Source organism: Homarus americanus, unplaced genomic scaffold, assembly GCF_018991925.1.
Source record: "Homarus americanus isolate GMGI-L3 unplaced genomic scaffold, GMGI_Hamer_2.0 scaffold22250, whole genome shotgun sequence".
NCBI lineage: Eukaryota > Metazoa > Arthropoda > Malacostraca > Decapoda > Nephropidae > Homarus > Homarus americanus.
This window is the reverse complement of record NW_024741189.1, coordinates 11,446,321-11,459,928: the sequence shown is the minus strand read 5'-3', so window position 1 is coordinate 11,459,928 and position 13,608 is coordinate 11,446,321. Positions and strand designations below refer to the sequence as shown.

Sequence of the window (13,608 nt, the reverse complement as noted above, 5' to 3'; positions counted from 1 at the left end):
ATTCTTGTATTTCTTTATTATTATTATTTTATTATTACAGTATTATTGTTATTATTATTGTTATTATTATTATTATTATTATTATTATTATTATTATCATTATTATTTTATTTTGGTGTATTTTTATTAAAATTTTTATTTACTATGAATAATTATTATAACTATTATTACTATACATTTTCAGCCCCCCCCCCAGGCCCTGATGTGGATCAGTGATCTATGCCTGGGTGTGCTAATCCGTTAAAAAAAAAGAAAAAAAAACTTTCGGTTTTCGGAATTTCTGATAAAGGTTTGTCAACCTGTAGTTGGTTGTGTGGGACTGGCCTATAAGCCTAATTTAAGTGAGGTCAGGCCAATTACTTTAACTGTGCTAATGTTGGAGCTCCATCCCAAGAACAGACCTGTGTTCTCCACACTGTATTCACTTGGAAATCTTTGATGTCTGAATCCATTTGTTGCTATAAATTATTTAAAGAAACAATTTATGTTTCATATTTTTTTTCTATGTAATCATACAAATGTACAATACTGCACAGTATTTATAATGTTCCAATGTAAGTAGGCTCTAGCTAAAAGGACTGGAGAATGCAGACATTGAGAAAACTAGATTTAAAGTTCCTGGTACTTTTAGGTCAGGGTGCAAGTCATTCACCCCCTTGTGGTGTTGAACCCAGACTGCCCTTCCATAAGGTAATGTAACAAAGTTAAACAGTATTTTATAAAAAAATTTCAGGTGTTACATGGTAATTTCATGTTAGACAGTAGTTGTGTACTATTTATCATTAGTTAGGTAGTTTTGTTTTTGTTTGTGAACCCATTTCATGTTTTTGGGGTATGATATTGGAGTATTTTTGTCATTGGAGAGTTGAACCTTATTTTTCCCATTTTTTTCTGTTTGTGATATGAAAATTCACCTAGCGAATGTTTTTTTTTTTTTTAAACTTAGCCCATTCGCATCTCAAGGGATACCTGCACTGTACTTATTTTTATAATGGAACACCAGGGAAAAATTTGCTCCAATTTATGAAAAATCAATTTATTAGAAGGTTTTCCGGAACAGAACTCTTTTTTTTAAATTGGGGAATGCCTGTACCACAATAAATTCTTTAAAACCATAAAAAAGAATTGTAATATTTATAAGGCAGTACAGTACAGTATTCTTCCTTTTTTACTGTAACTACTTTAGTTCATAAATATCTTCATCAAATGAAAGTTCTCCTAGTAATTGACTATAATAACAGAGTGGCATATTTTACAATTATTTTAACATTGCTGAAGTGAAGATTTGTTGCAAAATTTGTGGAAGCTTTGTTAAATCTAGACAAACAAAAGAACGTCCAGCAGGAAGAGCCTCAGTTAACCTGTTTGCTTGGTCACCTAAAGATCCAATAAATATTGCATAGGTATTGACCGTACTTTCTGCAGTAAGGGCTTTAGTCAACTCGCTTGGTCTGATGCCATACCGGTCTAGGTTTGCATCGGATAAGAGGATTACGAAGCTTTCATCTGACTCCTCAGTTGCCATGTGCCTCACAGCATCCACTGCAGCTTCTAAAGTATGGTCACCACTGAGACAAAATTGTGAATGTGCTTGCATTGTTTTCAAGACATCTAGACGTTCTTTGTTGTTACGGGGCACACTGTTACAGTCCACTAATGGTACTGCAGCTTCTTCACCAGAATGTCCATATATATCATACTTAAACTTATTCTCAAACCCTTCAAATGCTTCCATTACCATGAGTGTAGCTTCAAGTTCACGTTCTAGTCGACCATCATGACCATTGAAACGATACATTGATCCAGACACATCAACAACTAAACGAAGACGCTTGGGATGACTTTGTGGGGCACCAACCTCTGGTTCCTCTTCACGCCTTTGCCGATATATATTTCGCTCACCTGCCAAACCTTCAATTAATTTAGTATCATCCAATTCACCTGTGGTGCGGTGCCGAAGCCACTGACGTTCCTTCCCTTTAGCTTGAAGAGAGTTTAATATCCCACGCAATGCACGGATTTGTTGTTCTACACCGCTAGCAAGCTTTTCATACAGAGATGCATCATACTCACTCATTCTAATTTCTCTCAAGCGTTCTTTGAAGGCTTTCTGTGCCATTTCACGTGCAGCACGTCTCACTTCCTCTGGCACGGCATCCTTTTCAGCTTGAGATAGCTGATGAACATCATGACCAGCATCTAAACGATATGGACCTCCTTTACCCCCAAGACCAGCTGTATCACGTCCACCAGTGCCACCGGCCCAGGTATTTCCTCCAACGTGTGGAGCATTGGAAGGATCTTCCTTTCCATGTTTGGGTTCAGTGGTATCCTCACCACTGAAACGATCAAACTCTAGTCTAAGGTGTCCAGTGTCCTCACCAATCATTTTGCGCCACTCTGTAAGGGCTTTTTGAAGACCAACACTCCCTGTTTGCCAAAGTCGTACAACTCCAGCAGAGTCAACAGTAGCTATTCCCTGACCACTGGTTGCTGCAAGGAACAGTGGAGATGTTCGAGATGACACAGTCCAAGCCCAATAAGGGGACGACTGAGAAGCACGAGGAACAGGAACGTAACTCAAGCTATGGTTCACTAAATCTGTTATCTCCAGAAACAAACCATCTCCTGAAGGTTGAGTGTCATATTCAAAAGCATTCTTGGGAGCTTGGTCAACAGCTCTTACAACCTGACCAGCATCTTTTAGAAGAACGGTAAAACTAGTTGGGTCACTGGTTGTCGGAGAGGTCTTCAGAGAAAGATTTTCTCGTTCCCAGACATAGATCTCATTCTCACTGGCATCAAGTTCTGGGAAACCTACAGCAACAGCAGCCAAGGCATCGGGAGGTACCATGAGACGACTGGGAGCACTAATCTGCTGCCCGAGTGCTGATGACAAAACAAAATCACTCAGGGCAGGTGGAGCAATGCAAGACACATTCAAAGAGCTAGAATCTTGTTCATTTGGTGTTTGGATTACTGGATGAAGCACAAAATTATTAATATTATCTTTCAGTAACCACTTCCCACCATCTTTATCAACTGCTAGCAACTGATAGGTTCCATCTAGCAAATGGAGAGAAGACATTATGATTGGTAAAGTAACTGTGTGGAGGGTCTCATTAAGGAGATTTATGAATAATAATCGTCCTCCACCAACTTCCCAGAGTGTTAATTGCCATTGTTCTAATTTGTTCTTACACATACGGAAAAACGTCTGATTTCCCCCCCCTGACCCCAGCCTCTTCAGCAATGTCTCAGCTGCAGCTTCAAACATGGAGTTGAGCTGCACGCAAGTCACTGAACCTGTGTCCATGTCTACAGTCATGAGAGTGTTTGAAGTCTCTTCATGGATAAGTAGATTTTTGTTTGGTAAGTGTGACATTCGCAGCCTTGGCTGGTAAGCAGAACGATATCGTGGCAGCACATCCTGGAGAAGTACCTGTTTCATTGGGTGTTTCCTTCCTCTGGGAACAAAGGAATATACAGCAGCAGGTGCCACAGTGGCTACATGCACACAGTCATCAAGAGGATCTTGTGTGCCTCCAGGACTGACAGCAATGTCTGTTACTAGAGCTGTTTCATACAGTGGAAGAGGCCAGTAGCTCTGCTGCTCTGTGAAAACAGCTGATCTAGCTTCCGTCACATCTACAGGCTGGTGGAATACACTCAATTGAACTGGACCCTGCAAACAGGTATATGTGTTAAATTAGTCTTGAATAGTAAAAACAAGATTTAGAATCAATATTCCTTGCAGAAAATACTTCTAAGACATTATACAATGCTTATTACTGTTTCACCATGAAGTGATTTACTGTAACTTACTTTTCTGAAGAAGCAATCACACATTGGTGTTATGAGGGTCATCAACTGAGAATTTAAATGTTTCATCTGCTTTGAGGTTTTCTTAATTTCAATTTCATAAATAAGTATACATTATTACTCTTCCTACCTTCAATCTAATAGAAGATGACTCAACAGGAAGTTGGATAAGAGCAGTTTTGCCTTTAGGGCGTTGACGGGCGACCTGCCACATACCAGTCAACTTGGGCTCCGGCAGCGGTAGTCTGACAAGTCAGGAAGATCAAGGTAAGTCAAACAAGCGTGATACTGGTATATCATTTTCTTTATTAGTATTTTTGAAAAACAATGTCTATACTTTATATTTATGAAGTGCGAAAAAAAAAAATGATGCTCTTGCCTTGATTGCCAACAATGTCAGGAACAAACCAATGAATACCATTAATACAGTAATTATTTCGACCTAAACTGAATGATGAGAACCAATGTATTTGCGAGCAGACGAAATGCCTCCCCCCCACACACACACACATCACTACACCGTCTACTAGACACCTCGATCGTGTGAACAATCCATTCTCTGGCGTGTCTATGTGCGCATTATCACCATGTATTAGTGATATAAGTTGTCTTATGTGAGTGTCATATAAAAAACCCTGCATAAAGAGATACTTAATTTCAAGTCATAGCAGACAGGGTTCCTGATAAGAGAGAGGATTGGTGATGGCTCCAGGCAGCAGGGCAGCAGGAGTGAGGTGCTCAAGCCAATTTTTCCTCTCGTTCCTACATATCATCAGTGTCACATTTCAATGACAATCTTAGTACCATTTTTAGTATAATCAAGTGCCGCATTTGAGATATTAACTTTACATATTACAGGGTTCTATGGTACAGTATTTTGAAAGAAAACAGAAAACACAATGTGGACACTCCCCCGACTGACACGCGCACACACACACACACACGCAGAAAGAAAAAACATATTATTTCTGCCAACTCGCCCACACTGTTGAGGTTGATCCAACCCCACATGTTTACGGTCACATGGCCTTTCCTGGCTTCTTGATAAACATGCTGCCGGCTGTAATGGGTTTTATCAGGTCTCCAGCAGTGAAGATGGCCGTGGTTGCCCAGAAGTCCAAGTCCTCTCCCACAAACTGCTCAGGGAACTGTAGTCACCCAACCCAGTGTTGTTCTTTGAACCTTTCCTTGACAGCAGAGACCCTATGGTGGATCTCAATTCCATGGATTCGTCACTTAACTGTCCTTGCTGAAACCTCCAAGTGCAGCCGCTCTGTCATAGCACCACATTGGTGAAAGGATGGTCGCGAATGTCTGCCACAATCCTCACATTGTCTGCCTCTCTGGTCAGTCTAGTGCTGTCTTGATCTGGGAAGATCTGTTAAATTACCAGACTCTTCAAACTGCTGTAACTAACACCCCTGTATGTGTGTGTGTGTGTGTGTGTGTGTGTGTGGTGGGACGTGTGTGGGAGTTCCGTGTTTTTCGTAGAAAACAGGGTCTTTCCAGGATTACCCAGTCTGATTTCTTGGAAATCTGATTCGTGAGTGACTAGTGAGTGTTTTGACCAGTACAATATCTATCTGTGATCCCCCTAAGTAGATATATTTGTCAATTTACTGGTGAATCTATGTGTACGAAATGAGGTGTAGGCCCACCAAGCTCCCCTCAGTGCCGTGGCTTGTAATCTGAGCCCTGTCCACCCCCACCGTCCCACCCCAGCTGACCACACAACTTGACAGTCTCCCTACTGCCAGCTACTCAGCCCTCACTAGCTCCATTATGTCTAAGTTGACTGCTAGTACCAAACATTCAAATTTCATGAAACAACAGCTGACTGATGTGATAATGGATGTCCAACGGACTCTCATACAGGACATCATACAACAAATGAATAAGGAGACCACCAGAAAGCTACAAGAACCTGACCGGCATCTCACTGACCAGCTACCGGTAAGTGAGATCAAAAGAAGCTTGGAATTCTCGCAAAAGGAAATACCCCTGAAAGTGACTTACAAGCAAATTTGAACGTTGAAGTTAAAGAGAACCGAACACTCAAGACCCAAGTTCAACAGCTGAGCGAGGAGAATTCCAAGCTCAAAATGGAACTGACGACAACAGCAGACCGGGTGGATTATGTGGATGACATACGGCAGCGAAACCTCAGGATTGCCGGAGTCGCCGAAGATGCCCAAGTGAACTGGGAGTCTCCCAGCGCAAAATTTCACAGCTGCTGAATGACCATTTTAAACGTCCTGAAGTAAAGTTTGATTGTGTTCAACGCGTCGGGAAACCCAACTCCTCCCGCCCCCGCGACATCATAACAAAATTCTCATCCCCCTCTGACCATGACAAAGTGTTTTATCAACGCAGTAAGCTGAAAGGCACCACTATCTTCGTCAACGAGGACCTCTGCCCAGGTACAACAAAAGCCAGCCTACAGCAAATGGACCAGTTTAAAGAAGCCAGGAAACAAGGGAAACACGTGATGTTCAGTCATAAAACCCTTGTTGTGAGGGATCGGGCAAGTGGACACCTGCCCACTCATCCACCCGCTGTACCAACCCCCTCCCCACTTAATTGGGGTTTCTAACACACGCCATGTGTGTTTGTGCGTGCGTGTCTCTGATGTTGCCACATAACTGGGTTAGCAAAAAGTGCCTGACACAGGACTTTTGGCCGGGACTATACATATATTTCCCTGAGTTAATATCAAATCCAGTTTTAAGAACACAATCCATGGATTTCAGGAATAATGACATAAAACTCCAAAACCTGAGAGAAAAATTACACACATTGAAATATGAATATCGGTATTGTTAATCTTGGTATAACAAGGTTGTTAAACCAAGGTCTTGTGATAAACAAAATTAAAAGGATATTGTATTTTACATAAGCTCACTGAATATATTTATTTACTCAAATTAACTCGGATTAATGGCTCACTGAATATGCCCAACTGGTTGATATGACTAATTATAATACTGTATATCACTGGTTTTTCTCATCTATTATAATTTGTAAATGTAACATACTACTACTACCTTTTATTAAGCATACAACAAATTGATGATTTATAATTTTGAGATCCAAGAGAGTTGGTGGTTCAGTTGTATTCCTGTTTCTCCTTCACTAATGTTCTTTATTTTGCATATCTTTTACATTTATAAACAGTAGACCTTTATGAATTACACTGTCCATAAAATATACTTATACAGTTTGGGAATCTTGAGCTGGCCCTTCCACCAACCCCACTTGAAAATTTTGGGATGACAGTAAGGAAATCCCTAACCATTCAGTTTGAACATTATCTCAAATTTTTTAATCTTTTATCAAAATTGTCAAGATATGCTTACTTTTTTGCTAGATTTACACTATTTGGAGAAGTGCCAACAGGAATACCATGATGGTGCATGACACGGATGAGTGTGTCCTTGGCATCACCCGACCACGTGTCAAAATCCACCACATTACGGATGACACTTGCTACTCCATCATTTGGAAATTCCTGTGGAAACAAACAGGTTAGACATTTTGTTGACAGATTTAAGACATTGGTGTGAATACAGTAAAGGGTATTTGGAGAATATGTAATGAGAAAATGTTACATTTTGGAGATAGAGTAATTCTATGAAAAAACTGTTTAATAAGACCATATTAGTAAAGAAGTGTCTTTTGCTACGTAGATCTTTACAATTTCAGTACGGTATTAGCTTGTATTGGGATCTAAGTTACAACTCTTGCAGGATTACATTCACAATTTTATATTTGCTGCAATTGTTTTTCTAAATCATAATACTGTACAGTAATTCAAAATCTGGTACTGTCCATTTGATTAATTTGTTCTTGTCTAGTTTGTTTCTTATCTATAACCATAAAGGCTCTGTGGAGAGAAAATGTCACTTACTTGAAGGTGTTTAATAATATTGACAACTTCTCTTGTTGAATATGGATACTGAATAAGAGCTTGGTCAGCTAGATCTCTAAGTTCGCTAAATGCTCCCACCAGACGACGCATGATGTCTTCAGGTACATCTGGGCCGTATGAACGTAGGAGAGACATCTCTGATTCCACACTTGGGTTATCAATTGCATGGCAGCTGAAGAGGTCTCCTAAAATATATTAAACAGTTATTCCTATATTACAAGAGCTTGCAGAATTGCATGTACAGTACTGTAGTACCTTAATAAAATACACAACTTTTAAAGGCCATCCATTGTTTCACAATAAGCTTGTATAATGATAACTGTTCTGTATTTCTGTCCAAATCAAGGAACATTAAGGCATCAACTTCAGTCTTCATCACTTAGGATCAACTGTATCTGCACTACATTATATTGTGTATTTAAATATGTACTTGCACTTAAATTTATGAAAAAACCTTTAGAAGTTGAATCTTTTATTGAATTACTTATTTTCTCATTTCAGTGAATTAGTAACAGTGACACTTTACAAAGTAAAGAAAGTGGAACAAAATTTACAATGGGAGTACAGTACTCTGGAGTACTGAGACAAGGTGCAGAGACAATTTACTATGTAAATAACATGTCTTCAAGGTACCCTTTAGCTCCTATTCTCTTCACTGGTAGGGAACTAATAAATATGAGTAAGGTCAGTTGAAGTTTAAACTTTAATTCTGCCAAATTTGTACAAGAATATCAGTCCCTTAGACAGAGGAGGAGAGATGTTGTCAGGGCTGGCCACCCAAGAGTCTTATGGAATCAAGTTCTGGGCTAGAGTATCCTTAAGAGCAACAGGAGAGGAAGCAAAGACCAATAAACCTGAAGAGGAAAGATTTAAATATTTTCTACCCAAGCAAGAGACAATGATAAGTCATTGATGAAGTAATCAAATTTTGAGTGTGATAATTTTTTTTTAGGGGACTAGAGATGGAGAAGTTCTAGAACAAGTATTTTAAGGATGATTTCATAAAGCTATATACTATAGTGTCATGGAAGCTGCAGAAAAGAATAATAATATCTGGTACAGTACTGAGAGGTAGAAAAGTCACTGGTTTAATGAAGATTGAGAGGAAATGAAAGTACTTAAGTGTAATACTGAAGGGAAAACAAATTGCAGAAGACTGAAAAGAATTGCAGGACTTCGAGTACCGTGTACAGGGTTGGGGAAATATGGCATCAGTATAAGGAAGACAAAATAAATATAAGATGCTAGGTTTGACAAGAATAGTTGGATTGAGTTGAGGAATCTGGAAAATTACATTCCAGTAATCCCTGATTCTGTAATTATAAGTACAAAGGAAGCAAGAAAGGTGAATTCTTAGTCATAAAATAGAAAGAGTGGGATGTGAGAAACTCAGTAAGGAATCTTGAAATTAAAAGCTTATAATTAATTTTAAAAATAAATAACAGTACTAAGTGGTGCACACACATGGAAGGCTGGAAGTTTGCAAAATGACTAATATAAACATATTTACGGTAAGCTATATACAGAGAGAGAGACTAAGGAGAAGGCTAGAGGAAAAGTACAAGAATGCTAATCCTTTGTTTATGGGGTTACTTCTGAGCTGAATAAAATAAAATATTAAAAGTGGCTTGTCCATATTGAAGAGGTTAAGGAGTGTTTGTGTAACATCTTGATAGAAGAAACCTACAGAAATGTATTAAATCTCTTATTTGTCAAGAGAGTTGGAAAAGAGCCATCATGATGTACAGTGGAAGATGGCAGATAAAGTAGAGGAGAAAATTCAACAAATTTAATCTTCTCTCAATAATAAATATCATACTGTATTAGTTCTCTTACAGCTTTAGAATTACCTAGTGACCCAAAGAAATCATTGCCAAGGAATGGAAAGCCAGGACGGTTGGCCAGAACAATCATGCGGAAGTCAGGGTGAGAGATGATGATATTCGGAGAGTCTGCTGAAGCCAAGGGGTGAGTGTTGGGCACAATGCGGCGACCATCAGACAGCAACATTTCTCCACTCTCTACCAATGTCTGTAAGAACATGTATTATTGTACCTAAGTTTTTTGACACCCTATACAGTACATTAAAGTTCAGTGAAAAATACATCCACAAATAAAAAAATAAGTCACTGAAGGTATTATATAACACCAAAAACATTTTCATGCTAAACAGGAAACATACCTGGTAAATAAGAATTGAAAATATGATTATCAAATTCAGTTTAAATAGTTTTGCTGTGAACTGCATACCAAATTTCACTTTGGTCTGCAAAATCCTTCTCATATGAATGAATGGAAAGAAACTGTGTCAAAACAGATGGGTAATATAAGTTCCTCATGTTTTACAGCATAAATATTAAAAGTGTTTCATATTTTGGTTAAGTTTTGTGTATTCTAGATCCTCTTACTGTTATATCTAAATTAGCATCTCTTAGAAAAAAGTTTTACAGGTACTTAAATATGTGTTGAGATTGTTAGACAATATCTGATGCAGTTACAGTATTACCTTCAGTACACAGGTAACATGAGTTGGGGCTTTATCAGCTTCATCAACAACCAACACATGACCAGTCTTTACTGCAACTACAAGTGGGGAATCCTCATGCTGAATCCGTCCATCTTGCACTACTGGCTGGATGGTTAAACTCTGTACTGTTGTGTCTCTGAAATAATAGCAAAGTTGAACTATACTGTACTGTTATGTCTCTGGAATGATTACAAAGCTAAATGATATTACCAAGTTTTTCACTGAACATGTTAACAGAAGCAAATTAAATTTCTACTAGATTTTTCCTCAAGTGAGAAATCTTCTTTCCAAAACCTCAGTATTTAATGTTAACTAATTCTGTGTGTCTATTGATTTCACTCAGTTACCATTTACATGAAGATCAACATACATATAAACCCCTTCAATGTAGAAATGCCACTCTTAATATTTTATTTAGCGAATGCCAGATGATTTTATCCAGCACAGAAGGGATCCCATACACAAGTATATATATATATATATATATATATATATATATATATATATATATATATATATATATATATATATATATATATATATATATATATATATATATATATATATATATATATATATATATATATATATATATATATATATATATAGATAGCATGTGTTCCGACTTACGCACATTTCCAACTTAAGAACATCCTCAGGAACGGAACTCGTTCATAACCCGGGGACGCCCTGTACTTGGTCTTCATTCATGATACATGTTCTTCATTTACGGTCTTTGGTTATCATCCCTGTTATCTATTTTCTTCATTCATGATACAATACTTGGTCTTCATTCATGATCTGTTACATGGTGTCTCTTAATCTAAGTCTGTTTCTTAGTCCCATTTTGCTAGCTAAAAATATGAAGGCTAACAATTTAACACTGTATCTAACAACATACCTGTGAAGTTGAATATATTCACGAGGTCGAGACAACAGGTATAGGAACCTGTCAGCTAACTTGTTCTTTCCGACACCCTGGTTACCAACGAGGAGGAGGTGATCACCTAGTAGCCAGTCCTGGAGCATGTTTTCCAACACTGCCACATGCTAGAGCAAGATTATACTGTAAAATCCTCTATTTTTACTAAATCATATTTTCCAACACAAACAACTCTACAATTACTTTTCAATACCAAGTACTAAAAAAAAATAAAAATTATAATTTTTTTCTCAAATTTTCAAGATTTTCCCAGTTATACTTGAGGGCACCTGGAATCAAGAGATACTTACTCCCTTCCTGTTCTGCTGTGGTGTTCCCCTTCCATAACAAAGCTATTAAGATATATACAGTATACTGTACTATGAACCTGCATATTCCCTGGTTTATTCATTAATCAGTTGTCTAAGTGCACAAGTAGCGAAATCAAGCCATCATGTATCGCTCAAAAGTACCGGTAATAAATAACATTGTTAGGAATGTATTTCCATATCAAATACTGTACTATACAGTACGTAGTGTATTCTATAAGAGGCTGATCATATGAGAATATAATATTGAATCAATAAATAGATCTTGTGAATGCAATAATGCCTGGTTCCCCCCGCCCTCCCCTCCCCCACCACCTTGAGCCTGTTTACATACACAGTGTCTTAGCTCTCATACATAGAAGCTCTTGTTAGGCCTACAGTATATCTGATTAGACCACTGAACAGTATTCAGTGAGTAAGTGCTGTTCTATTTATATGCATTTTAAAATTTTACCTATTTCTTAAAATTGTCATTCTACATGCCGTAATTTTACCCATTTCTTAAAACCATCAAGTATTCCCATTAAAGACAATATGTTTTCTACATAAAAAGTTCAAGTAAATGAGTGTAGGTTGTGAGGTGCAGTGCACTGATACGAAATGTATGAAGGTAGGACTCAGACTGAGACACCCACACACAGACGTTCAATCACACATACCAACACACAAATTGTCCAAACTGAAGCTGGATTTTCCAGATTTTTGAAAATATTTCTGGTGAACAGAGGGGCGGTCCGGAGCACCTCAGAGAGTCCGGAGAAAAAAAAAAACGAATTCCATTGTATAGAGGTTCTACTGTACACAAATTACCACTATACAACCAATACCGGTATCCCAAAATATACTACTGTATACTATAAGTATGCAAGGCCTTTATTAAACTCTCCAAAATCTGTTCTCCCCCCAAAAAAATTCGTTAAGGCTGCTTGAAAAAATATGTACAGCAACACAGAAATGGCTATGTTTAAAAAATAATGTTTTTGACAATAAATTATATTAGTCATCTTCAAACTATAAATTATACTGTTTGTCTATTAATATGATTTATGGTTTATGATTTTCAAACAATAAGTGAAACATGAATAAAAATATTTACCTGATGTATGTCAAAGAAGAGAGTATTGGGGACTTTGGTGTTGGTTTCAGGCACGTAGACCTGAGCGTGAGTGTTGCCAATCCTAAGTACACCATCTTCCACTTCACAAATCAGTTCCTGGTTTTCCAAGTTGCTGGTTTTTGTAATGCCTCGATTTTCAAGAGTTGAGTCTAAAGCTTGCTTGGCCAGTGGAGGAAGAAACCTGATAATATTGTTAAAATTTTACTCAACAAAGTAATTTAATCAATGAATGAGAAAATTCTATTACTATAATACAACAGATCAACAAGTAATTTATGATTGCAGTACTGTAATCTTATTGTACTGTATATTCACTCTTTCAAGCCTCTTCTAAGTATTATGCAAGATGATTGGAATCAAGATAAAATACAGAATCTTTTTAATTAAAAATTTCTACTTTAACAGATGTTTTCTACTTGGCAGTCCTCATCAATATCTATCCCCCAAACATCTATCTAGTTTACTCCTGGTACAATATATTCATAAACAGCATCACTGAGCCTTTTGCCACATAATTAAATGCTTCCTGATGGTAATGCAACTGACTTTCAACATATCCAGTTATCTTGCCTCTAAATTTAACACCTACCTTGCAAGGCAGGCCTTATAAACTGCAGAGTGGAGATCAAATGCTGGATAAGCCCTAAATCTTTTTGCTATTCTGATGATCTGTCGTAGGGATAGGGACTCAGCCAATGAACGTAGAGCTGGGTCAGTAGACATTGACAGCTTGGATGCAAGTGTAATGAGTTGTTCCACTGGAGGGCTGCAGTCTCCTACCTACAAAGTTATGGAAAAGGGTAAAAAGATATAAAAATATTTTGCTCAATTCTTCTTACTAGAGAAAAAGTCCTTTGAAGTTTCTGTAGCACACCCCAGTAATTATCTTCCACATTTCAGTGATTAGTTATCTCTGTACCATCACGTGTCACATTCAACAGTAGTTCTTCATAAAGAGTAAAT

At 37.7% G+C, this 13,608-nt stretch overlaps 1 protein-coding gene across 4 annotated transcripts in view; it reads right to left on the bottom strand.

The window, feature by feature from the left end:
* Positions 1 to 1,020: 1,020 nt before the first annotated feature.
* Positions 1,021 to 13,608, bottom strand: part of LOC121875696 (von Willebrand factor A domain-containing protein 8-like) — a 112,466-nt gene continuing 99,878 nt past the window's right edge. For all 4 annotated transcript variants that reach the window (XM_042380327.1, XM_042380330.1, XM_042380328.1 and 1 more), the window contains 9 exons: positions 13,235 to 13,425; positions 12,625 to 12,826; positions 11,179 to 11,327; positions 10,257 to 10,413; positions 9,601 to 9,781; positions 7,730 to 7,935; positions 7,179 to 7,330; positions 3,953 to 4,067; positions 1,021 to 3,685 (listed from right to left, as the gene is read on the bottom strand). In XM_042380327.1, the coding sequence (XP_042236261.1) occupies positions 1,259 to 3,685; positions 3,953 to 4,067; positions 7,179 to 7,330; positions 7,730 to 7,935; positions 9,601 to 9,781; positions 10,257 to 10,413; positions 11,179 to 11,327; positions 12,625 to 12,826; positions 13,235 to 13,425 (3,780 nt within the window). In that variant the 3' untranslated portion in view covers positions 1,021 to 1,258. The remainder of the gene's footprint in view (positions 3,686 to 3,952; positions 4,068 to 7,178; positions 7,331 to 7,729; positions 7,936 to 9,600; positions 9,782 to 10,256; positions 10,414 to 11,178; positions 11,328 to 12,624; positions 12,827 to 13,234; positions 13,426 to 13,608) is intronic.